This window comes from Stomoxys calcitrans, chromosome 2 (assembly GCF_963082655.1).
Source record: "Stomoxys calcitrans chromosome 2, idStoCalc2.1, whole genome shotgun sequence".
NCBI lineage: Eukaryota > Metazoa > Arthropoda > Insecta > Diptera > Muscidae > Stomoxys > Stomoxys calcitrans.
The window spans coordinates 192,214,942-192,241,332 of record NC_081553.1 but is presented as its reverse complement, the minus strand read 5'-3'; the positions used below and the strand labels follow the sequence as shown (position 1 = coordinate 192,241,332).

Here is a 26,391-nt window from a genome sequence, read left to right as displayed (position 1 = left end):
TGCCGTTTACCTGCCTTTGCTCTGCTAGCATATTAAAATATTTTCGCTTGTGCCTACCTGCGTACTAGGCGCGATATTCAGCCCTGGCTGTGGTTTTTGTTACAATTGATTTTGCCGTAGCATAGCGCTGCGTAGACGTTTCCGGTGTATCACTTCCTCTGTAATTTCGTTGCTTATCCATCGTCTCCGCCCATGCTCCTGTTATGTTGGCCCATGTATCGATTGTACTTTAAAACCTCTCAGTTAAACCTCCCGGTTTCGGGATCTTTTAAGCATAGGAGGTTGAACTTTGTGCTTTAGTTTGAGTCCTTTTCACGACTGCAAAACCTAGACGTAGAGATGCCACTAAAAGCATGTGGTCACTCACGATGTGGGATCTCCGTCGAGGTTTTACATCCATCAGCGAACCCAGAAAAAGTTCGCTGATAAGTACGTGGGCGATTTGATTTCCAGTGTTCCCATTTTGTGCCTCCAAGAAAAACTATTTTCTTAGGCAGAAGCCAAGTAATCTATCCTCATGATTGATTGTAGATTATTGTTGTTTTTGCCCACCTTTTCTATTGAAATCGCCCATACCAATTTTAATATCTCCCTTTGGTAGGGAGCGTGTCACTGACTCTAGTTGGGAATAGAAATTTATTATTTGTTTCATCGTCGTCGGTTTCAGTTGGCGCATAGCATTGTTCAATATATATCTTTCAGAATTTTCAGTTTAATCTTGCCGTCATAATGCGTTCAGATATGACGTTGTATGGTAGAAGAGCTCGATTTGCTAACAGTAAAATACCGATCCCATTTATTCGATGGAATTCATTACCTGAAAAAATAAAGTTGTAGACAACATGAAGATCCATAGTTCCGGATTTCGGCCATCTTACTTTACTTAAACCGAGAGTGTCCAGGTTATACATTGACATCTCGTTCCGGACTTGGTAAAGTTTTTTTAAACCCTCAAAATAATGAAATCCAAAATGAAATTAAAAACCTTAAGACTCAGTTATTGAAGCAAGAAAATCTACAAGTTGCTTCTGAAATAAGAATAAACGGTATTCCTTTCTATGAAGGTGAAAATTTAAATGCATTGTTCAACAGCATATGCAATAGTTTGAACATACATACACCTTCTATAAAATCTATATATCGAATTAAACCAAAAATACAACGAAATTATGACACAACAATAATTGTGAATTTGATGTCACCCTATGATAAAAATTGCATACTTAAATCAATCGCTTATTTTAAACGTAATAACAAAACTCTTCTGTCACTAAACCATATTGGCTTTGATTCCCCCAACGTCATACATATAAATGAAAACTTGACGGCAACCAACTACAAAATTCTACAGAGCGCGCTCAAACTAAAAAGGCAGAAAATCGTGGAATCTGCATACTCCTTCCGTGGGCTCATTTATGTCAAAGAACGACGATCTGATCCACCTCACCTAATAGATGAGGTCGAATTGCTATCTAAATTTTTTCGAGAATACCCTGAACAACGAGGAGAAACAGCTAGCAACCCCTCAACTAATACCGATGAATAGCACCATTTGTATTATATCTGTCGTTCTTTATATTGATTTCATTTATATGTTTTTTATGTGTTTTTTGAATCAACATTTCTATATCGCATTTCATAATATCTTAAACTTAATAGTCCCAAGCTCCTTATTTTTTATCGTATTTTCTACAACCACAGTAGCATTGCAAAGTTGTTTATACATTGATGAGTGATGAAAATTATAGTTCCAAAGACAGTCTCAGCTGCATGCTTAAGATAATGGTCAAACAGAAATCTGGTCTATGTGTGGCACATATTAACGCGCAAAGCCTTAACAACAAACTGGATGAGTTCAGACATATTTTTTGCGATTCAGGAGTGGACCTTATTTGTGTCTCTGAAACTTGGTTTCATTCCTCCATAGATGACGGTATTCTCCATGTTCCAGGATACAAATTGTTAAGGGCTGATAGAAGGTCTCATGCTGGCGGAGTGGCCATATACATAAAAGTTGGGCTTAATTTCAACCTTAAGCTCAGATCCAACGACGAATCCAATATGGAATACCTTTTTATTGAAATTACTATGGAAAACAAAGCTAATATCCTCTTGGGTTGTGTTTATAGACCCAATAACCACATCGATTTTGAGCCTGTTCGAAATGCTATAGAAACTTTATCTTTAAACTATAATGATACAATCATCGTTGGGGATTTCAACAGCAATCTGATAATCGACAACAACCTATCTAACATCATGGAAACACTTGGACTAGTCCCATTTAATACCAGCATACCCACGCATTTCACCAGTACCAATTCAAGCTTGCTAGATTTAGTCTTTGTCAATAACATTTCCAAAGTACTTATCTATGACCAACTTTGTGCTCCCGGCTTTTCAAAGCATGATCTGCTATTTTTTACGTATGATATGCATGTAAATACCAAGCCTACGAAATACACGTATCGCGTTATAAAAAACATTGATGAAAGTCTGGTAAGCTCTTGTCTCGACGAAGTCAATTGGAATGCCATTTATTCATTTCACAATGTGGATGACCAACTTGCGTTCCTACAAAATAACATTTACATGATTTATAACAGCTGTGTCCCTCTCAAAACCAAGGTGGTAAATCATAAACAACAGCCGTGGTTCAATAATACAATTAAGTTTTTAATTGAAAAAAGAGATATTGCGTATCAAAGGTGGCAACACTTTAAAACATTTGAACTTCACGATATGTTTAAATCTGCCAGGCGGGCAGTTGTAAAAAGTATTAATGCCGCTAAATATGAATACTATAGCCAAAAATTCAAATCTGCGATAGACAGCAAGTCAAAATGGAAGACTATTCGCGAAATTGGTATTGGCACTAAACAATCTACTGCTGAAAATATTGACATAAATAAGTTAAATGAGAATTTTATAAAATTGAATAGCAGCGTCAACAATTCTAATATATATTCCTGTGTACATACAGCCCCAATTGAAAACGATTTTTCATTCCGATGCGTAGACAATAATGAGGTCATGGAAAGCATTTTTGCAATTAAATCAAATGCTATTGGAACCGACGAATTGTGTCCAATTTTTATAAAATTTGTGCTGCCCAAGCTATTAACATACATAACATATTTGCTAAATAGTATAATTACACAATCTACCTTTCCTAGACAATGGAAACTGGCAAAAATTATACCAATACCTAAGTCAAATAATGATTTCCGACCTATAGCAATATTACCTTTTTTGTCTAAAGTTTTGGAACGTTTACTAAATTCTCAGATTTCCTCGTTTCTTGAAAAGGAAAAACTGTTGACTGAAAACCAATCTGGATTTAGAAAGAAAAGAAGCTGCACCACAACTCTTATCGATGTCGTTGAAGATCTTCGTAAAAGCCAGGACGAAAACATGACATCTTTTCTTGTTCTACTGGATCACAGCAAGGCGTTTGACACAGTCAACCATGATATATTGTTGTCAAAACTAAGGAGATTTTTTTACTTTACCGATACCGCCTGCAATTTAATTTCATCGTACTTATCAAATCGTTCTCAGTGTGTTGTTCTTAACGATAGGAAATCTAGATCATTAAATGTATTACGAGGTGTACCCCAAGGTTCCATTCTGGGCCCTTTGTTATTTACCCTGTACATAAATGATCTTCCTCACGTTCCTGAGACCTGTAGCATACAAATGTATGCAGATGATGTGCAACTATATGCAAGTACTAAAACCGTGGATATGAGTACCTGTATTACGAAAATTAACAACGATCTAAAATCTGTTTATGAGTGGGCAAGTAATAACTGTTTGGATCTCAACCCATCAAAATCGAAACTCATAGTTATTGGTAAAAATCAATCTCTTCAATACAACGTCGAATTAAGAATTTCAGACAATGTAATACAACGAGTAGAGTCTTCATCCAATTTGGGTTTAACGATCAATACAAAGCTGACTTGGACAAACCACATTAATCGCGCTTCTGGCAAAGTATATGGTATGCTGAGAAATTTATGGAATGTGCGTACATGTACTACTTTTAATATTCGTATGATGCTTGCAAAGACATATTTACTCCCAACACTGCTTTACGGATGTGAAGTCTTTGCATATTGTGACTACAATGACTCCCGGACACTAAATGTTGCATATAACAACATCGCACGTTATGTCTTTAACAAAACTAGGAGAGACAGAATATCTGAATTCGCATACAAAATTTTCAACGTTCAATTTAGCAACTACTTAAAGATAAGATGCTTAATACAGCTGCATAATATAATTTACACAAAAGAACCCTTTTATCTTTATAATCGTGTGCAGTTCGCCAGATCCAACAGAGGCAAAAAACTCATTCTTCCCAGGTTCAAAAAACTCTCCTCCGAACGCCAATTCTTCATCAACACAATTCGTCTTTGGAACTCGCTCCCTAATTATTTGCAATTACTAAGCAATGCTTCTGTTTTTAAGACTGAGCTTTTTAAATTTTATGCTTGATTATTGTTTTTTTTAATTTTGTTTCTTAATTATACAAATTTAAATTTTATTTATACAAATTTCAATTCTATTTATACAAATTTCAATTTTATTTACACAAATTTCAATTTTATTTATAAAATGTTTTCCAACTTCTAATTTTTGTAAACCATTACTGTGTATCTTCTTGTGATTCTAGTACAGTCAATTATAAGACTTATGTCTTGTTGTACTAGTAATGTCATAAATAATAAACAAACAAACAAACAAAAAGTCTCAATGATTCTGGGAGAGTTCTGGTATTCCATGTTCCAACCACATTTTGAAAAATTCAATAGTTCCGGATTTCGGCCATCGTACTTTACTTAAACCGAGGGTGTCCAGGTTATACATTGACATCTCGTTCTGGACTTGGTAAAATCTCAATGATTCTGGAAGAGTTCTGGCATTCCATGTTCCAACCACATTTTGAAAAATTCTATATCTCAGAGACGGAGTGCACAGATTTAACCCAAGTTTTGTTTGCGCCCTTATGATCAAAATACGAAATTGATATAAAAGGTTGGAGTCAAATATCCTGGGGGAGCGCCCCACCCCAAACCCACCCAAAACGGGCATGTTTACCGGTTGAAACAATATGGCTGTCAAATGAAAGTAATTTAAGAGTAGATTAGGTATTTGATATAAAAAGTGGGCAACAAGTTTCCACCTCCAAACAACCGCCCAAAAGAAAAATTGATACCGATATACAGAGGAAAAAGGCGTTGTTCGTCTGTCGGTACCTGGCGAATAATATCAGTACGAGTATCTAGGTCATGATCTTTTACATTGGGGCACATAGGAACTCTAGGATGGTCTGTATCCCCGAAAAGAAGAAAACAAACCACAAAGTTGTCCCACAAAAAAAGTACAAAGTCGCCCCAAGACAACTAACTGTGCCATACCCTTTCTGGCAGATTTTTTGATAGTTATTTTCCGATTCTATCCCACAGTGCAATATGGTTACAGAGAGAAAAATGCGTTGTTCGTCTATCTGTACCTGTCAAATAATGAAGTTAAAACAAAAACATAAGTATCTAAATCATGGCATTTTATACTGGGGCAAATAGGGACTTCAGGATGGTCTTCAACCCCTGTAAGAAGAAGAAAACAAACAAAACAAAGTCGTCTCACAAAAAAGTACAAAGTCGTCCTAAGACAACTAACTGTGCCCTTCCCCTTTCTGGTAGATTTTCTAATAGTTTTTTTTGTCGATTCTATCCCACAGTTCAACGCCTAAATGACTTCGAATGAGCAGAAACGGAATTTTTTTTCTTTGAGATATGACACAGTTTTGATCGATGTTTGATAATATGTTGATAGACAGCAATCTTTGCTTCTGGCAACTCTGCCAATGTAGGTGATGCCAGCTGCTTGACAGCTGTTCACCGCATTGTCTAGGCATTTATGAAGTAATTATGTGACTATGACGTGAATCATGTGCCCATCCTCCCATCTAACAACCACAATAACCATAAGCTGCTATTAATTAATTTGAATAGTGAAAAGCAAAAAAAAAAAAAAAAACAAAAAACGATTAGCCTTAAAACCGGACATGCAATGTTAAAAGAAATCAATCAAAATATTTTGCAAAACTGAAGATTGATTTTGATGAGCAATAAAATGAGCGTTGGGATTTTGTACTCCTCTGAAAAAGTATTTCCATAATGATTAGCTACGGTCTTCTTTGCAGACAGTTTAAAATGAATATGAAAATGGCAAAAAGGAAATAAAAGAGTAAAACAAGTAAAAGCATGCTAAGTTCGGCCGGGCCGAATCATGGGTACCCATCACCATGGATTCCGATAAAAATGTACCTTTATTAATTGAGTTTGTATATGAATTATTTTGGTCTCAAGTCAAAGGGGGATATCGGTACTTAGGGACTTTTTTCCAAATGACAGCCAAATCAAATGAAAATTGAGGCTTCTAAGTGCTCAAGAAGCCAAATCCGGGGATCGATTTATATGGGGGCTATATCGGTTTATCGACCGATTCGAATCATTCATGGCATGGATGTTGAAAGTCGTAGTTTAAGTCCTTGTTCCAAATTACAGCCAAAACGGTTGAAAATTGAGGCTTCTAAGGGCTCAAGAAATCAAATCCGGGGATCGGTGTATATGGGGGCTATATCTGTTTATAGACCAATTTAGATCATACTTAGAATGGATGTTGGAAGTCATAATGCAAGTCCTTGTTCCAAATTTCAGCCAAATCGAACAAAAATTTTGCCGTTTAGGGCCTCAAGAAGTCAAATCCGGGAATCGGATTTTTGGGGGCTATATTTGTTTTTTTGACCGATTTGGATCATACTTGGCATGGATGTTGGAAGTTGTAATCTTAGTCTTTGTTCCAAATTACAGCCAAATCGAATGAAAATTGAGGCTTCTAAGGGCTCAACAAGCCAAAACTGAGGATCGATTTATATGGTGGTTATATCGGTTTATAGACCGATTTGATTCATACATGACATGGATGTTGGAAGTCACATCTCAAGTCTTTGTTCCAAATGTCAGCCAAATCGGATGAAAATTGAGGCTTCTAAGGGCTCAAGAAGTCAAATCCAGGGATCGGTTTATATGGGGGCTACATCTGTTTGTAGGCCGATTCGTATCATACTTGCTATTGATGTTGGAAGTCGTAACTTGAGTCTTTGTTCCAAATTTTAGTCAAATCGAATGAAAATTGAGGCTTCTAAAGGCTCAAATAGTCGAATCGGGGAATTGGTTTATATAGGGCCTATATCAAAATCTGAACCGATATGGCCCATTTGCAATCCCCAACGACCTATATCAATAAGAAGTATCTGTGCAAAATTTCAAACGGCCAGCTTTATGCGTTCGACGGCTATCGTGATTTCGACAGACGGGCGGACGAACATGGCTAGATCGACTCAGAATGTCGGAACTATCCGGAAAATATATACTTTATAGGGTCGCAGGTCAATATTTTGAGGTGTTACTAATGGAACGACTAGCTAAGTGTACTCCCATCCTATGATGGTGGGTATAAAAAGGGCATAGGTGGGCCAAATCAAAAAAATGCGTTGGGGAAATAACACTAGCAGTGCTTTTTGGAAACGGTTAGTAATTTGTAAAGTATTTGCCTAAGTCAAAGAACAGTTTGTGTTTTGACAAACATCGAGATATCGATTTCCGACCATATAAAGTATATATATTCTTGATCACCCTAAAAATCTTAGACGATCTAGACATGTCTACCCGTCAGTCTGTTGAAATTACGTTACAGTATTTAAAAATCGAGATATTCAGCTGAAACTTTGCACAGATTCTTTTTTCGATCGTAGGTTGATTAAGTTCGAAGATGAGCTATATCGGACCATATCTTGATATAGCCCGATTTAAGTTTTAGGCCCATAAAACCCATATTTATTATCCGATTTCACCAAAATTTGGCACAGTGAGTTGTGTTAGGCCCTTCGACATCCTTCTTTAATTTGGCTCATATCGGTTCAGATGTGGATATAGCTGCCATATAGACCGATCTCTCGAATTTAGGTCTTGGGCCCATAAAAGGCGAATTTACTGTCCGATTTCAACGAAATTTGGGATAGTGAGTTGTGTTGGGCCCTTCGACATCCTTCTTTAATTTGGCTCACATCGGTTCAGATTTAGATATAGCTGCCATATGGACCGATCTCTCGATTTAGGGTCTTGACCCCATAAAAGGCATATTTATTGTCCAATTTCGCTGAAATTTGGGACAGTGAGTTGTGTTGAGCCCTTTGACATCCTTCTTTAATTTGGTTCATATCGGTTCAGATTTGAATATAGCTGCCATATAGACCGATCTCTCGATTTAGGGTCTTAGGCCCATAAAAGGCACATTTATTGTCCGATTTCACCGAAATTTGGCACAGTGAGTTATGTTAGGCCCTTCGACATCCTTCTTTAATTTGGCTCATGTCGGTTCAGATTTGGATATAGATGCCATATAGACCGATCTCTCGATTTAAGGTTTTGGGCCCATAAAAGGCACATTTATTGTCCGATTTCGCAGAAATTTGGGACTGTGAGTTATGTTTGTGCTATTCGACATCTTTCTGCAATTTGGTCCAGATCGGTCTAGATTTGGATATAATTGCCATATAGCCCGATATCACGATTTAAGGTTGCGGGCCCACATTTAAGGTCCGATTTCGCCGAAAGTTGGGACAGTGAGTTGTGTTAGTCCCTTCGACATCCTTCTTTAATTTGGCTCATGTCGGTTCAGATTTGAATATAGATGCCATATAGACCGATCTCTCGATTTAAGGTTTTGGGCCCATAAAAGGCACATTTATTGTCCGACTTCGCAGAAATTTGGGACAGTGAGTTGTGTTTGTGCTATTCGACATCTTTCTGCAATTTGGTCCAGATCGGTCTAGATTTGGATATAACTGCCATATAGACCGTTCTCTTGATTTAGGGTCTTGGGCCCATAAAAGACGCATTTATTGTCCGATTTCATTGCAATTTGAGAAATTGAGTTGCGTTAGGCCCCTGGACATTTTTCTGCAATTTGGTCCAGATCGGTTCAGATTTAAATATAGCTGCCATATAAACCGATCACCCGATTTAGGGTCTTGGGCCCAAAAAAGGCGCATTTATTGTCCGATATCCCCGAAATTAGGGACAGTGAGTTGTCTTAGGCCCCTCGACATCTTTCTGCAATTTGGTCCAGATCGGTCCAGATTTGAATATAGCTGCCATATAAACCGATCTCTTGATTTAGGGTCTTGGGCCCATAAAAGACGCATTTATTGTCCGATTTCATTGAAATTTGGGAAATTGAGTTGTATTAGGCCCCTCGACATCTTTCTGCAATTTGGTCCAGATCGGTCCAGATTTGAATATAGCTGCCATATAAACCGATCTCTCGATTTAGGGTCTTGGGCCCTTAAAAGACGCAATTATTGTCCGATTTCGCCGAAATTTGGGACATTGAGTTGTGTTTGGCCCTTTGACATCCCTTTTCAATTTGGCCCAGATCGATTCATATTTGGATATAGCTGCCATATAGACCGATCTCTCAATTTTAAGTTTTGGGCCCAAAAAAGGCGCATTTATTGTCCGATTTCGCCGAAATTTGGGACAGTGAGTTATGTTAGGCTCTTGGATATCTGTCTTCAATTTGGCCTAGATCGGTCTAGATTTGGATATAGCTGCCATATAGACCGATCTCTCAATTTAAGCTGTTGGGCCCATAAAAGATACATTTAGTGTCCGATGTACCCGAAATATGGGACAGTGAGTTGAGTTAGGTCCCTCGAAAAGGCGCATTTATAATCCGATTTTCCTATATTTTGTTCTACTCAATGTCCGTGCCGAATTCGGCCCCAAATCGGGCCATATTTCGATATAGCCGCTATGGGGACATAAATTATGCATTTTCACCGGATTATGACGAAAGGTGATTTACCTACATACCCGAGGTGGTGGGTAACCAAAGTTCGGCCCGGCCGAACTTAACGCCTTTTTACTTGTTATTCGATCATTTGTCAAAGTCAATGGGTTATTTCAATTACAAATTTATATTTAATTAAAATAAACATTTACACATTTCTTAAGGAAAAAAAAAACAACTTAAAATTAACTGGAAGAAGAAACACCACCCAAATAAACAAAATCATTAGCCGGTAGTTGTGTTTTGTATAGCTTCATATACCATAAGATTATCATCACAAAGTATGATGTGTTTCTATGTTTCATTTTAAGAAGAAAAAAATTAATTAATATATGTTGTTGGGGGTTTTTTCGAATTTTTTTGCAATATTATGCTTTGGTCTTTTATTTCGGTTAGTTAATAACTAAAATAGCCTTCAAATGGCGCTTTAAAAATGTGGCTGTTTCGGACTAATATGCGTTACTTTGGCTTATGAGCACTTGACTAGGGGTCTCTTAGTCTATAGGGCATTATTAGATTTACGAATTACCATTAGTTAATGTTTGCACATGTGCGCCACCATCCTCTTTTTTTCTCAGTCTACTTGATAATTTGGCAAAATATTTTATGCATTTTTTTGTGCATAGTCGTAACTTTTGTAAAAGATCACCTGTCGAAAAAGGCTGAGAATATATTAAAACAAAAAATTAAAAATTTTGCTATAAAAAGTTTATTTAGTACCATTAAATTTGCATTAGGTTAATGTAGAAAGAAGGCCACAATGGCACATCGAATCCTCGCAAGAACATAGGGCAAAAATTATTTCGGTGTTGGCGACACTTTTGAGGCCTCGTCCAAAATAAACCAAAATAACAAAATCGCATTTCAATGGAAATATTCCAAATTGATATGTGTGTGCGTTGATGTCATGCAAAGCAGTTGTTGTCCATGCTGATGTCCAGCAAATCCATGCTGATGCCCGGCGAATGGAAATTCTCCAACCAGGCTCGGGAGGAGTAGTGCCTCAAGCGTATTAGCTACTGGTGAGAGAAGGGAGATCGGTCTGTACGACTGCCCAAACTCGGGGTCCTTTCCTGGCTTCACTAGTGGGATCACTCAGCCCCTCCCTCTTCCTTCGGGAACCATAAGTGCGTTTCAAGACAGGTTGAGGATAGTTTTAAGGTACTCAACTCCAGATAGATCCAGATTCTTCAGCAACAGTGTAGAGATTCTGTCGGGACCCAACGCCTTGAATGATTTGGGGCCACGAATGACATTTGTTATTTCGCTCACGGTAAATTGTGATGACTGTCCATCGGCTCGGAGACCACGGAAACGACGAATGGCTCTCCTGGTAGCCCTGTCACTCTCAGGATGCTCAATAAATTGACGGTTGAAAAAACCTAGCGCATCTCTTCGTATCAGTTACAGTAACGTCACCAAAAGTGAACGAGGTCCTGTCATCCCGTCTAACAGGGTTCGAGACTGACTTAACAGTAGACCACAGCTTGCCTAAACCGGTGCCAAAGTTACATTACTCCAAGTGTTCCAGCCACAAATTCCGATTATGTTCGTTAACTACCCTGTTTATTTCTAGATTCAGCTCGCTGATTCTGGGGTTAGCGGGGTCCGTGCAATAAATCCTACGACGCTCGTCTGCGAGTACCACTGCCTCTGCCGGGAAATTGGGCCGCACTTGGAGTATTCGACCAGCTGGTATAAAGCGAGAGGCTGCTGCGTTAATAATGTCTCGGATTTCCCTCTCGGCAACTATCACATCCGAGGGGGTGTAAGTTTACTAAAGCGACGATTGGTGTACTCTCTGAAACCTACCCAATCGGCCTTCTTTTGGTTGATAAACCTTCGGCGCTCAGAGGTTAAGTAGTCGAGTGGTCGGTCCATGGTGAGAATCATGTGGAGGTGATCTGATCCCAAAGATATCACGGCTTGCCAGGTGACGTCACTCAGGAGATGAGAGGATACAATGGAAATATCAGTCGCGCTGCTACACCTCCTCGTAATCCTTGTGCCTTCAATCTGCTCTGCCAAAGCTATGCCCCGCTGGTCGTTACCTAGTGGAGAATGCCATGAAATGTGATACGCATTAAAGTCTCCTAGAACCAGACGATTATGGCCAGACAGTGGCTCACTTATGTGGGGTTTGTAAGCTTGGCCATTAACTGGGTCACAGATATCTACCGGCGGTATGTACACGTTATAGATAGAGCTAACTCGGCAGTATCGGACCTGATTGCTATCCCCATACACTCCATGTAGGAGTCACTAGCGCCAGACGCAGGTGTGATGGGTCTATACTGCACAGAATGGTGTATCACTAAGGCCAATCGCCCACCTCCATTCTCTAAGCGATTCTTATGTACCACATTATATCCGAGGCGGCAATCCTTGGCGATGATGATTCCAGCAGGTCAATCCGGCTGCCATGGAATTGAAAAGATTCTTCGAACTCTGGAGAAGGCTGTCAGGCACGATTAAGTTCCGGTCCATCAAGAGGCTGCAGGGAATGAAACGGACGAAAACCAGGCCAGGAATGAATCGCTAATTAGGGCAGATTAAGTCATGGAATCAGTAGCCCTCGCATGTGCGAGAGTCATAATAGTTCTCTTTCTCTTTAGAAAGGGTAGTTTTAGTACCCTTTCCCTTAGGGAAGGCCCGTTTTAATACCGTGCCCTTGGGGAAGTTAAAACTTCACTACCCTTGCAATTTGGGTAGGGTAGTATTGGTACCATTCCCTTAGGAAAGGTTAGTTTTATAACCATTTCCCGGGGGGAAGGCTAGTTTTAGTACCCTTTTTCTTTGGGTACCTTGGTTTTGATACCTTTTCCCTGGGGAAAGGGTTGATTTAATACCCATTACCGCGTGGAAGGGTAGTTTTAGTACCCTTCCCCTGGTGAAGGCTAGTTTTAGTACCCTTTTCTTTGAGGAAGGCTACTTTTAGCACCCTTTCCCATGGGGTACCCAGGTTTTAGTACCTTTTCCCTTGGGGAAGGGTAGTTTTAGTACTGTTTCCCTTAGGAAGGGTAATTTTAGTATTCCTTTCCTTTGAGCTACCTTTGTTCTGTATCCTTTTCCTTGGGGAAGGCTACTTTTAGTACCCTTTCCCTTGGGGTACCCTGGTTTTAGTACCTTTTCCCTGGGGAAAGGGTAGTTTTAGTACCCTTTACCCTGGTGAAGGGTAGTTTTAGTACCCTTTTTAATAAGGAAGGCTACTTTTAGTAACCTTTCCCTTGGGATACCCAGGTTTAAGCACCCTTTCCCTGGGGCAAGGGTTGATTTAGTACCCTTTCCTCTAGGGAAGAGTTAATTTAGTATCCTTTCCTCTGGGGAAGGGCCCCTTATCATTGAGCTTGAATCGGGCTGCACTCATTAATATATGAGAAGTTTGCTTCTGTTTCTTAATGGAATGTTGATGGCCAAAATTTGTATTTGTTATAAAACTAGGAGCTTGAAATTTCGCACAAATACTTGTTATAGGTGTAGGTCGGTTAGGATTGTAAATGGCTCAAATCGGCCCACGTTTTGATATAGCTGCCATATAAACCAATGTTGATTCTTGACTTCTTAAGCCTCTAGGGGGCGCAATTCTCGTCCGATTTTACTGACGAAACAAACTTATTTTACTGGGTATTCCAAATTTGGGAGATTATTTTTCTTTTGTTAGGTTGGTAGGCCGACCTCAATTTTGGTATGCTGCATTTGAATACACGAAAAATGTTTTTTTTTTTTCATTAGCCAATTCAATGAATTATATGCTACTTTGTTCAAAATTTTTCTAAAAAATAAGTAGAATATACGTTTCACTTTTGATGCTTATAATGGTCGACTTATTATTAAACACAAGTATTATGAAATATTTCAGTTTAAGCCGAATCCCATCTGTGTCATTAACTTAAAGTATCCACCAAACAAAGCTTAAATTTTATTGTAATCTCAGCTTTATGATGAATGTTTTGAAGTATAGCCTGTGTCAAATATTGACAAACTATGATCGAGGAATTGTTTTCAAATAATAAAATGAATAAAACAAAAACGTCAAAATCAATAGAGTAGATACCATAAATCAAAGGTTATTTGAATTCCAATCACATCATAAATGGATTAATTAGTAATAATTATAGATAAATCAAAATTCAATGAAGACATGGAAAAAAAACACAAAAAAACATTTCCATCGCCTCTTATATCATCAAACAAAAAATAGTTTTACCAAAATATTGTTTTGCTTTGATAAACAAATTAAAAAATAAATTCAATCTTGATAATTTAAAAGATTTGATTGCAATACCAAATTGCAGCAAATGGTTTGTGATATGGAATGTTAGAAACTGAAATTTTCTTAAACATCAGTCATCACAGCATACTATGATCTAATATTTAAAAGGTTTCGCTCAAGATAAAATAAGAAAATCAGTCAGTTAAAAACCGTTAGAAAAAACTAATTTATACAAAAGAATGCATGATTTACTAAAACTATTAAAAATAATTTGTGTTTTTGTTTTGCCATCATTAAATCTTTTGTTCACTTTATTTTCTTTTTATTTTACAGTTTTAATATGCCTGGTGCTACTCAACATTGCGGTGGCTGATGCGCGAGTAAGTATGGTGGAAGTTATTTTTTTGCTGTTTAAGATGACACTGAAATATTTCGTGCAAAAAATGCATATCATAGTGGCAGTAAATGACTTTCCGCTGACCGAAACAAAAAGCCAATAACAAGGAAAATTAATTGCACATGTTTACAAAGACTAAATTTGTAATTTATGACAATGCTAACGGATGAGTTGAAGGAAATTGATGTCATATTCATCGCTCCGTTTACTGGATGTTCAATTTTAACCGTTATAATAGAGTAATTCGAAAGACTTAGAAAACAAACTTGAATTTAATGATATGGTGACATAAATACAAAGAATAAAGACTAACAAAATGTATAGAAAACTCAATTCAGCTGGGCTGAATTCAAGTTTTCCTATAGAAAACTCAATTCAGCTAGGCTGAATTCAAGTTTTCCTATAGAAAACTCAATTCAGCTTGGCTGAATTAAAGTTTTCCTATAGAAAACTCAATTCAGCTAGACTGAATTCAAGTTTTCCTATAGAAAGCTCAATTCAGCTAGGCTGAATTAAAGTTTTCCTATAGAAAACTCAATTCAGCTAGGCTGAATTAAAGTTTTCCTATAGAAAACTCAATTCAGCTAGGCTGAATTAAAGTTTTTCTATAGAAAACTCAATTCAGCTAGGCTGAATTAAAGTTTTCCTATAGAAAACTCAATTCAGCTAGGCTGAATTAAAGTTTTCCTATAGAAAACTCAATTCAGCTAGGCTGAATTAAAGTTTTCCTATAGAAAACTCAATTCAGCTAGGCTGAATTAAAGTTTTCCTATAGAAAACTCAATTCAGCTAGGCTGAATTAAAGTTTTCCTATAGAAAACTCAATTCAGCTAGGCTGAATTAAAGTTTTCCTATAGAAAACTCAATTCAGCTAGGCTGAATTAAAGTTTTCCTATAGAAAACTCAATTCAGCTAGGCTGAATTAAAGTTTTCCTATAGAAAACTCAATTCAGCTAGGCTGAATTCAAGTTTTCCTATAGAAAACTCAATTCAGCTAGGGTGAATTCAAGTTTTCCTATAGAAAACTCAATTCAGCTAGGCTGAATTCAAGTTTTCCTATTGAAAACTCAATTCAGCTAGGCTGAATTCAAGTTTTCCTATAGAAAACTCAATTCAGCTAGGCTGAATTCAAGTTTTCCTATAGAAAACTCAATTCAGCTAGGCTGAATTCAAGTTTTCCTATAGAAAACTCAATTCAGCTAGGCTGAATTCAAGTTTTCCTATAGAAAACTCAATTCAGCTAGGCTGAATTCAAGTTTTCCTATAGAAAACTCAATTCAGCTAGGCTGACTTCAAGTTTTCCTATAGAAAACTCAATTCAGCTAGGCTGAATTCAAGTTTTCCTATAGAAAACTCAATTCAGCTAGGCTGAATTCAAGTTTTCCTATAGAAAACTCAATTCAGCTAGGCTGAATTCAAGTTTTCCTATAGAAAACTCAATTCAGCTAGGCTGAATTCAAGATTTCCTATAGAAAACTCAATTCAGCTAGGCTGAATTCAAGTTTTCCTATAGAAAACTCAATTCAGCTAGGCTGAATTCAAGTTTTCCTATAGAAAACTCAATTCAGCTAGGCTGAATTCAAGTTTTCCTATAGAAAACTCAATTCAGCTAGGCTGAATTCAAGTTTTCCTATAGAAAACTCAATTCAGCTAGGCTGAATTCAAGTTTTCCTATAGAAAACTCAATTCAGCTAGGCTGAATTCAAGTTTTCCTATAGAAAACTCAATTCAGCTAGGCTGATTTAAAGTTTTCCTATAGAAAACTCAATTCAGCTAGGCTGAATTAAAGTTTTCCTATAGAAAACTCAATTCAGCTAGGCTGAATTCAAGTTTTCCTATAAAAAACTCAATTCAGTTAGGCTGAATTCAAGTTTTCCTATAGAAAACTCAATTCAGCTAGGCTGAATTCAAGTTTTCTTATAGAAAACTCAATTCAGCTAGGCTGAATTCAAGTTTTCTTATAGAAAACTCAATTCAGCTAGGCTGAATTCAAGTTTTCCTATAGAAAACTCAATTCAGCTAGGCTGAATTCAAGTTTTCCTATAGAAAACTCAATTCAGCTAGGCTGAATTCAAGTTTTCCTATAGAAAACTCAATTCAGCTAGGCTGAATTCAAGTTTTCCTATAGAAAACTCAATTCAGCTAAGCTGAATTCAAGTTTTCCTATAGAAAACTCAATTCAGCTAGGCTGAATTAAAGTTTTCCTATAGAAAACTCAATTCAGCTAGGCTGAATTAAAGTTTTCCTATAGAAAACTCAATTCAGCTAGGCTGAATTAAAGTTTTCCTATAGAAAACTCAATTCAGCTAGGCTGATTTAAAGTTTTCCTATAGAAAACTCAATTCAGCTAGGCTGAATTCAAGTTTTCCTATAGAAAACTCAATTCAGCTAGGCTGAATTCAAGTTTTCCTATAGAAAACTCAATTCAGTTAGGCTGAATTCAAGTTTTCCTATAGAAAACTCAATTCAGCTAGGCTGAATTCAAGTTTTCTTATAGAAAACTCAATTCAGCTAGGCTGAATTCAAGTTTTCCTATAGAAAACTCAATTCAGCTAGGCTGAATTCAAGTTTTCCTATAGAAAACTCAATTCAGCTAGGCTGAATTCAAGTTTTCCTATAGAAAACTCAATTCAGCTAGGCTGAATTCAAGTTTTCCTATAGAAAACTCAATTCAGCTAGGCTGAATTAAAGTCTTCCTATAGAAAACTCAATTCAGCTAGGCTGAATTAAAGTTTTCCTATTGAAATTCAATTCAGCTAGGCTGAATTCAAGTTTTCCTATAGAAAACTCAATTCAGCTAGGCTGAATTTTAGTTTTCCTATAGAAAACTCAATTCAGCTAGGCTGAATTAAAGTTTTCCTATAGAAAACTCAATTCAGCTAGGGTGAATTCAAGTTTTCCTATAGAAAACTCAATCCAGCTAGGCTGAATTCAAGTTTTCCTATAGAAAACTCAATTCAGCTAGGCTGAATTTTAGTTTTCCTATAGAAAACTCAATTCAGCTAGGCTGAATTAAAGTTTTCCCATAGTAATCTCAATTCAGCTAGGCTTAATTAAAGTTTTCCTATAGAATACTCAATTCAGCTGGGCTGAATTAAAGATTTCTCATAGAAAACTCAATTCCGTTTGTTACACATCGAAATATCGATCTTAGACCCAACAAAATATATACATTCTTGATCGTCTTGACATTCTTAGTCGATTTAGCCATGTCCGTCCATCTGTCCACTCGTCCGTCCGTCTCTCTGTCTGTCTGTCGAAACCATGCTAAATTTCGAAAGATTAAAGCTAGGTGCTTGAAATTTTGCATAAGAACTTCATATTAGTGCATGTCAGTTGGGATTGTAAATGGGCCGAAACGGTCCATGTTTTGGTATAGCTGTCATTTGAACCGATGTCGGATCTTGGCTTTTTGAGCCTCTAGAGGGCGCAATTCTTATCCGATTTGGCTGAAATTTTGCATCAGTTGTTATATCATGGTTTAAATCGGTTCATTACCTGATATAGCTGCCATATAAACTGATCTAGGATCTTGGCTGCTTTAGCCGCTAGAGGGCGCAATTATTATTCGATTTTGCTGAAATTTTGTGTGGAGTGTTTGGGTTTGCCCATCAACAACTGTGGTCAGTATGGCTCAAATAGGTTCATTAACTGATATAGCTGCCATATAAACCGATCTCGGATCTTGATTCGATAGAGGGCGCAATTATTATCCATCAACAACTGTGCCAAGTATGGTTTGAATTGGTTCACATCCGATCTCGCATCTAGACTTCTTGCGCCGCTAGAGGGCGCAATTATTATCCGCTTTGGATAAAATTTATCATGAAGTGTTTTGGATTGACCATCAACATCTGCGCCAAGTATGGCCTAAATCGGTTTGCAAGTTTTCCTATAGAAAACTCAATTCAGCTAGGCTGAATTTTAGTTTTCCTATAGAAAACTCAATTCAGCTAGGCTGAATTAAAGTTTTCCCATAGTAATCTCAATTCAGCTAGGCTTAATTAAAGTTTTCCTATAGAATACTCAATTCAGCTGGGCTGAATTAAAGATTTCTCATAGAAAACTCAATTCCGTTTGTTACACATCGAAATATCGATCTTAGACCCAACAAAATATATACATTCTTGATCGTCTTGACATTCTTAGTCGATTTAGCCATGTCCGTCCATCTGTCCACTCGTCCGTCCGTCTCTCTGTCTGTCTGTCGAAACCATGCTAAATTTCGAAAGATTAAAGCTAGGTGCTTGAAATTTTGCATAAGAACTTCATATTAGTGCATGTCAGTTGGGATTGTAAATGGGCCGAAACGGTCCATGTTTTGGTATAGCTGTCATTTGAACCGATGTCGGATCTTGGCTTTTTGAGCCTCTAGAGGGCGCAATTCTTATCCGATTTGGCTGAAATTTTGCATCAGTTGTTATATCATGGTTTAAATCGGTTCATTACCTGATATAGCTGCCATATAAACTGATCTAGGATCTTGGCTGCTTTAGCCGCTAGAGGGCGCAATTATTATTCGATTTTGCTGAAATTTTGTGTGGAGTGTTTGGGTTTGCCCATCAACAACTGTGGTCAGTATGGCTCAAATAGGTTCATTAACTGATATAGCTGCCATATAAACCGATCTCGGATCTTGATTCGATAGAGGGCGCAATTATTATCCATCAACAACTGTGCCAAGTATGGTTTGAATTGGTTCACATCCGATCTCGCATCTAGACTTCTTGCGCCGCTAGAGGGCGCAATTATTATCCGCTTTGGATAAAATTTATCATGAAGTGTTTTGGATTGACCATCAACATCTGCGCCAAGTATGGCCTAAATCGGTTTGCAACCTGATATAGCTCCAATATAAATCGATCTCCCGATTATACTTCTTGAGTCACTATAGGACGCAATTTCTATCCGATTTGGCTGAATTTTGTACTACGGCTTCTCCCATGACCATCAACAAACCTGTCAAATATGGTCTGAAAACGTGTCAAATATGGCCTGAAACAGCTCCCATATGCTGAAATAGCATAGCAATTCTTATCCATTATCCATTGTTTGTCTAGAAAGAGATATCGGTCAAAGAACTTGACAAATTCGTTCCATGGCGGAGGGTTCGGCCCGGCCGAACTTAGAACGCTTTTACTTGTTTTCCTTTTCTTTATTCACCTACTGACACCCATTTTTAAACTTTCTGCTTCCCAGAGCCACATACCTGCACGAATTTTAGCCAAACAAACAGGTGCTACTCAATTCGAAGAGGAACACTATGAAACCCATAGCGACTGCAATGAACACAAACATAGTCTGAGAAAACGGGCCTCCGATGAGGATGTCGATTATGAAGTCTATCAGGGTGTTGTGGGACGTCCGGGCATTGATTTTCCCATCTATCCACGCATACCAAAGACCACCTTCAGTTGCCGTTCGTATGGAAATGGCTATTTTGCTGATATGGAAACAGATTGTCAGGTAAGTAAACAGCGGCCCTATTACAGGAACTCGGTCTTACATTTTCTTATATCCCTTTTATAGGTCTTTCATATTTGTGAAGATGGCCGCAAAATATCCTTCCTATGTCCCAATGGCACGATTTTCCAGCAGAGCGAATTGACTTGCGATTGGTGGTTCAAGGTGAATTGTTTGGGTTCTTCAGGTTTCTATGCAGAGAGTACCGAACTGTTGGGAAAAGAACACGATCGTCACCTCAAACCTGCGGTTCCTGTACAGGGATTCAATATAGTAGGCGGAGGTTTAGATATTAAACCCCGAACACCTGCTAAGTCCTCATCACGTTCAAGAGATGGTGCGGGTGGCAATGATGGTGGCAATACCAATGGCAAATCAAATGGTCGCAATGGCAACTCTGGCAGCGCTAAAAACAACTATGCCGCTCGTAACAATGACAATCGAAGTGGTAACAATGGAGCTGGTGGAAGAAACGGTGGCAACAATGATAAGACGTTTGGAAATGGCCCCAGTGGCAGCAGTGGTAGTTCTGTTTATGCTAAATCTGGCAATTATGGAGGTCATGGTGATAATGATCACAATCAAGGTGGCAGCTCTGGTTCAAAGGGTAATGGTAGAGACGGAGGCGGTGGTGTTAGTGGCAGTCAAGGTCCTGGGGCAAGCAATGATCGTTATAAGGATGGAAACAAGGGACAGGGAGCGAGCAACGAAAATTTTAAAGATGGCAACAGTGGTCCTGGAGCCAGCAATGAGCATTTCAATGCTGGCAGTAGTGGACTTGGGGCTAGTTATGAACACTATGGAGATGGCAGCAAGGGTAATAGTGGAAGCAGCAATGGCAATAAAGGACCTAATGGCGGTTTCGGTGCTAACAATGGTGGGCATGGCAGCAATGGCCCTAATGGTAACAATTTTGGTCCAAATGGTAAAAATGGCTCAGGTGGCAACAATGGTAAAAATGGCTCTGGTGCTAACTATGGTGCTAATGGCAACTTTGGTCCCAACGGCAATAAAGGACCTGATGGCAACAATGGTCCAAATGGCAAAAATGGACCCGGCGGTCCCAATGGAGACCTAAGCTCTAATGGCAAAAACGGACTGGGTGGCAATATTGGCTTTGGTGGAAACAATGGTCTGGGAGCTGGCAATGGTCTGGGTGGCGGCAGTAATAATGGCCACGGTAACAGTAACGGATTCGGCAGCACTCATGGTTTTGGTGTTGGCAGCGGTAGCGGTAGTAATAACAAAGCTGGCAGTAATGGTTTTGGTAGTGGAAGCAGTAGTGGAAGCGGCAGTGGGAGCGGCAGTGGAAGTGGCAGTGGAAGCGGTAGTGGCAGTGGAGGTGGAACCGGCAGTGGAAGCGGTAGTGGCAGTGGAGGTGGAACCGGCAGTGGAAGCGGTAGTGGAAGCGGTAGTGGAAGCGGTAGTGGCAACAATAACAAAGCTGGCAACACTGATCTTGGTGGCGGTAACAAATCTGGCAACAATGGCTCACATGGCAGTGGCAATGATAACAGTGGCGAACATTTCAAGATTGGCGGCAGTGCTTTCGGCAGCAGCAAAAACTCCAACGCTGGCAGTAATGCCAATGCCTTCGGCAATGTTGGCAGCACTAGCAATGAATATCCCAGCTTTAGCAGTCCCTCGCTGATCAGTGACAAAAATAAACCAGAAAGACGTATAGATTCCTCGGAAGTGCCATCTATGGAGAGTGTAGATTTCGATGATCTATCCAGCGAGAAACGCATCAAGAGTTCCTCTAAAGTTGACATCACTGCTATCGATAGTAATGACAATGATGAGACACAGATAACTGCCGAATCGGCATCATTCGTTAGTGATCGCAATCGCAATGCATATCAGAGTGAAGGCAAGAGCCACACCAGCCATAGTTCTGTACAACAGGAAAGTAAAACAAGCTCCACCAAAACTGGCGAGAGTTCTCGCAGAGGTTCGGGAGATCGTGGTTCGCAAAGACATGGCTATGCTGGCTTAAACAGCGAAGTAACTGAGAAGACACGATCCAATCAACGTGGAAATCAACGCTTTGATGGCAATAAGAACTCCGAAGAGAAGAGCTCCAGCTTCGATCATACCTCCAAACAACAACAACACAGCTCTGGTCAAGGTTCAACAGCAGAAAAATCCTTTAGCAAGGACAAGGTAGCTGAAAGTGGTTACAAATTGACGCAATCTACACCTTCCTATGCATCGGGCACCTATACCACTGCCAGACGCTTGGAATCAACCAGAACCACACCCTTCTATACACCCACTGTACCCACCATAGCCAAGAGTGAAGGTAAGTCAGCACATAGCAAAGATAATTCGGCTACCACACCCACACCAAATCGCCCTAATGCTAACAACCATGGCCAAGCCATCTTCCTAAAAGGAGATTCCAAATCCTCGGACTCTTTCAAGCCCACACCCAGTGGCAATGAGGCTGAAACCACTGAAGCCATAACTTTACGCTCCATTGTCATTGGTATGCGCCATAATTACGAAGATGGCAGAAGCCAATCTTCGGAAGTTTTCAGTGGCAAAACTCACAGCAATTTGGAGTTCACCTTGTCTAAAAACCATAAAACCTTCGAGGATGACAATTCCTTTGAATCCACCACCCATTTCTCCACGGGACCCACCTATTTGCCCAAATCATCGATAGCCTCAGCCAAATCTAACTTTGATTCCAGTGGAGATGCTTTGCTCTTCGCTCCCACAAATGTGGCTGGAGAGGTGACGCGCAATGTCAACGATATGATCAAGACCATGAATGTGCTGAAACACAACTTTGAGGATGTGGAGCTGATAAATGTCAATGGCAAGGTGACCAATGGCAATGGTAATACTCGTCTGGGCTTGGACATACCACCTTCTTCAGGTCCTGATGCTTTGGTTTCCTTGGCCAAATATTTTGCAACTGAGGATGGCCAGAGTGCCAATCGAAATGTCAATGCCTTGAGCAATGCAGGTGGCAAGAAAACGGAAGGCAAATCAACTGCAGGTTCCCTCAACCTGCACTCTAGCTCCAGTGGGGACTCGTCAACTACTCACTCCATCACCACTCAACATGCCTCAATGAAGGCAAGCACCTCAACCTCAATATCGACTCAGACTTCAACACATTCCTCAACTTTGGTCAATGGTGATTCTCACTCTAAGTCGGTGGCTCCCAAGCACAAACCCTCTGACACCACGGCGGTTCTAACCACTGAAACTTCCGCTTCGTTGGCCCACAACTCCGATAACATTTCCAGCAGCTTGTTAAGCAATACCACGGTAAGAAAATACAATTCGCTGTTTGGTTTAGACAGCTCCGCAGAGGCCAAGAGCGAAACTCAGTTTAGAAACAGTGGTAGTGGAGGTTTGGCCAATCCCAATGCTCCTGCAACGCAAGACCATGTTACCACATTCCCACAAATAGGACCCACTGATGCCACCATACGAGCTTTGGCCGAGAAACCCGAATCACGCAAGATAGCTCAGGTATTCTCCAATGCTCTCAACGACTATCTCAATGACCCTGTCAAGTTCAGAGAGGATTTGCGCACTCAGGCCAGGCCAACGGAGCCTCCATTTGATACCAAATTCAAGTTTGTCAGCGTCACCGATCCCACTCTCTTTAACAAGGGAACAGCTGCCACCTACTTGCCCACAGTAACACCACCAACCATGCGTCCCTACTCGACCACTGAATCCAATCTGGCCTCGGACATCAACAGCCATTTGATAACCTCCACAGGATATCCCGATGCTGATAGTACCACCAATGCTTTTGATGCCACCACCTTTAAGTCTTCCTCGGGGCAAAAACATCTGCTGGAATTCTCTGCTGAATTGGAGCCGCCCAGCTCCTCCGATTCCGGAGAGGGAGAGGAACTTTTGCACAGAGAACACACCCAGTCATTTGTGAAGGGCCACAACCGTAATCAGGTGCAGTTCTCCAGTGAAAAATCCGGTAAACTTACCACCTCTAAGCCCAGCAAGCCTTGGTCTTTGGGTCTAGAGGATGAGGACATTTTGGATCCTTTGAAGATCAATAATGGCCTGATGAAAACCAAAACCAATCAGCAAAAGATTGCCAGCACTGGTTCTGTGGGCTATCAAGCACACAGTTCCCGCGAACATCTGGAGGGTCGCCATAATCAGAATTACAGAGCCGAAAACGCTGATCCCTGGGCTGATATCTTCGAGTCCTATGATTTATCCAAGGAGACTTTACCCACTAGCACTGGTCTGCAACGCATAGCCAATAAGCTCTTCGGGGGCCTCAACGAAAACGAAGCTTTACATTTGAAAAACGTTATGGCCGAGGCGGAACACAATCGACAAATTCTGCGTTTGCTACTGCTGCTCATACAAACCTGTGATGACAACAATGGCAAAGCCTTGGAAAGATCCCGCAAGAGTTTACTCAATGCACTCATCTCCATGGATGGCAAACTAAATGGCGGAGGCGAAGGTAAAACGTCTCACATTAAACAACACTCGCTAACAACCACCGAAAAGTTCCCGGTTACCACCTACAGAAGAACCGGCAGTGGTGAGGAGATAGCCACCTCTACCCTAAACTATGCTACAACCACCACAGATGTACCCACCACCACCAACTTGAACAGCGAATCAGGTGCCAGTGGTGAATCTTCACAAGGCACCACTACGAAATTTGCTATCATTGTTGATGATCCGGAAAACGACTCCTCGGCGGCGACGACTACAACGACGACGTCGACCACAACGACCTCTAGCTCCGCCGCCAATACAACAGCAAACCAGAAACAGGCATCTTCAAGTGGCGGCGGCGGCGGCGGCAGCGGCAGCATTGATGGTAATGCAGATAAACGAGCTTTAGAGTTATTAAAGTCACTGTACTCTCTAGCTTCCAAGTTCACGAGTAGACGGTAAAAGGCTTAGGCTAGGCTAAACAGATAGCAGCAAAGCTTTTAAGTTAAAACGATTCCTAACAAATATACACTACACTATGTATCCTGTCAATGAAACAAAGAAGAAATACGAAACAAAAGTAAACAAAAACAGTGTTGCCAGCTTAACTCAATAATGATGTTAAATGATAATAAAAGCTAAGCTAAGCTAAAGCTTTTTTTATTGCATTGTTTAGCACAAGCAAAATATTAGTCAAAATTTTTTATTAAACTTTCATCACTTTTTCCAATTGTTGAAGGAAAAAGTAACGATTTTTCTTTGTATTTTTAATTTGCAAAAATTTTTTAGTTTATAAGAAAAAGAAAACAAAATTGTAAAGCTTTTCCCTGATTCCTAACCCCAACTGCAGAAAACCTTTAAGAACTTAGGTCAAGATGGCATCCGAAAGACAGATGACTGTAGGTGTTTCTTAGGGAACTCCAACAGATGAGAGAAGACTCAAATTTTGTGTTATGTTGAAAATTATGAAAGAAAAACATTGAGATATTTGAAAGACTATATTCGGGAAACTTACAAAGCTCACTAAAGTCAACATAGATTGTTCCAAAGGTTTTGGAAAGAGTCTTACTTCGGAACACCACAATTTAAATTTGGCAAGTACCCATAGAAATTGATTACAGAATATCTCGAAAACTGAGCCAATAGATAAAAATCGACTACAATTTTGCAAAACACTTCTTGGGGAAGCTTATCGATGTACACAAATTCCGGTATGGCTTTTTCCTTTATAGAAATGACTCAAAATTCGGGCTTATCATGGAACACCATTTCATTGATTGACTTTCATGGCTGGTTTTTTAGTAGAGTACCCAATTATGACGATAAGTTCCTAACCACAGTGGGTAAATGTAGAGTGGGTTGCCCTATACGAGATAAGTTTATAAAGGCAATTTCCCATTGAAGTCAGACAATTTTTTACCAATTTGATAGCACAGGAAGTACAGATGCAATGATGCATTCTAGTTATACAGTGAACCAACCGGATATCTTTAAAAGAAAAAGTCTTATAACCTGTGAAGGCCACCGTAGCGCAGAGGTTAGCATGTCCGCCTATGACGCCGAACCTCTGGGTTCGAATCCTGGCTTAAACTTCAGAAAAAATGTTCCGAGGTGGTTATCCCCTCCTAATGCTGGCGACATTTGTGTGCTACTATGCCATGTTAAAACTTCTCCCCAAAGAGGTGTCGCTCTGCGGCACGCCGTTCGGACTCGCCTATAAAAAGGAGGCCCCTTATCATTGAGCTTAAAATTTGAATCGGACTGCACTCATTGGTATGTGAGAAGTTTGCCCCTGTTCCTTAGTGAAATGTTCATGGGCAAATTTACATAACCTTTGAATGTTCACATCTCTTCAGCTTCCAAGTGCGGCTACGTCCTCACAGCTTCGGCAGAAAATTTGAAGCATTAAGACTCTCAGCTTTTTCAGACGGTCATATTTCAT

General features: G+C 39.5%; 1 protein-coding gene across 1 annotated transcript; it reads left to right on the top strand.

The window, feature by feature from the left end:
• Positions 1-1,728: 1,728 nt before the first annotated feature.
• On the top strand, positions 1,729-25,996 carry LOC106091930 (uncharacterized). The gene is made up of 5 exons (XM_059361725.1): positions 1,729-4,006; positions 14,477-14,523; positions 19,740-20,006; positions 20,070-20,358; positions 21,676-25,996. The coding sequence occupies exons 1-5, from the start codon at positions 1,729-1,731 to the stop codon at positions 24,909-24,911; spliced, it is 6,117 nt and encodes a 2,038-aa protein (XP_059217708.1). The 3' UTR covers positions 24,912-25,996.
• The last annotated feature ends 395 nt before the right edge of the window (positions 25,997-26,391 follow it).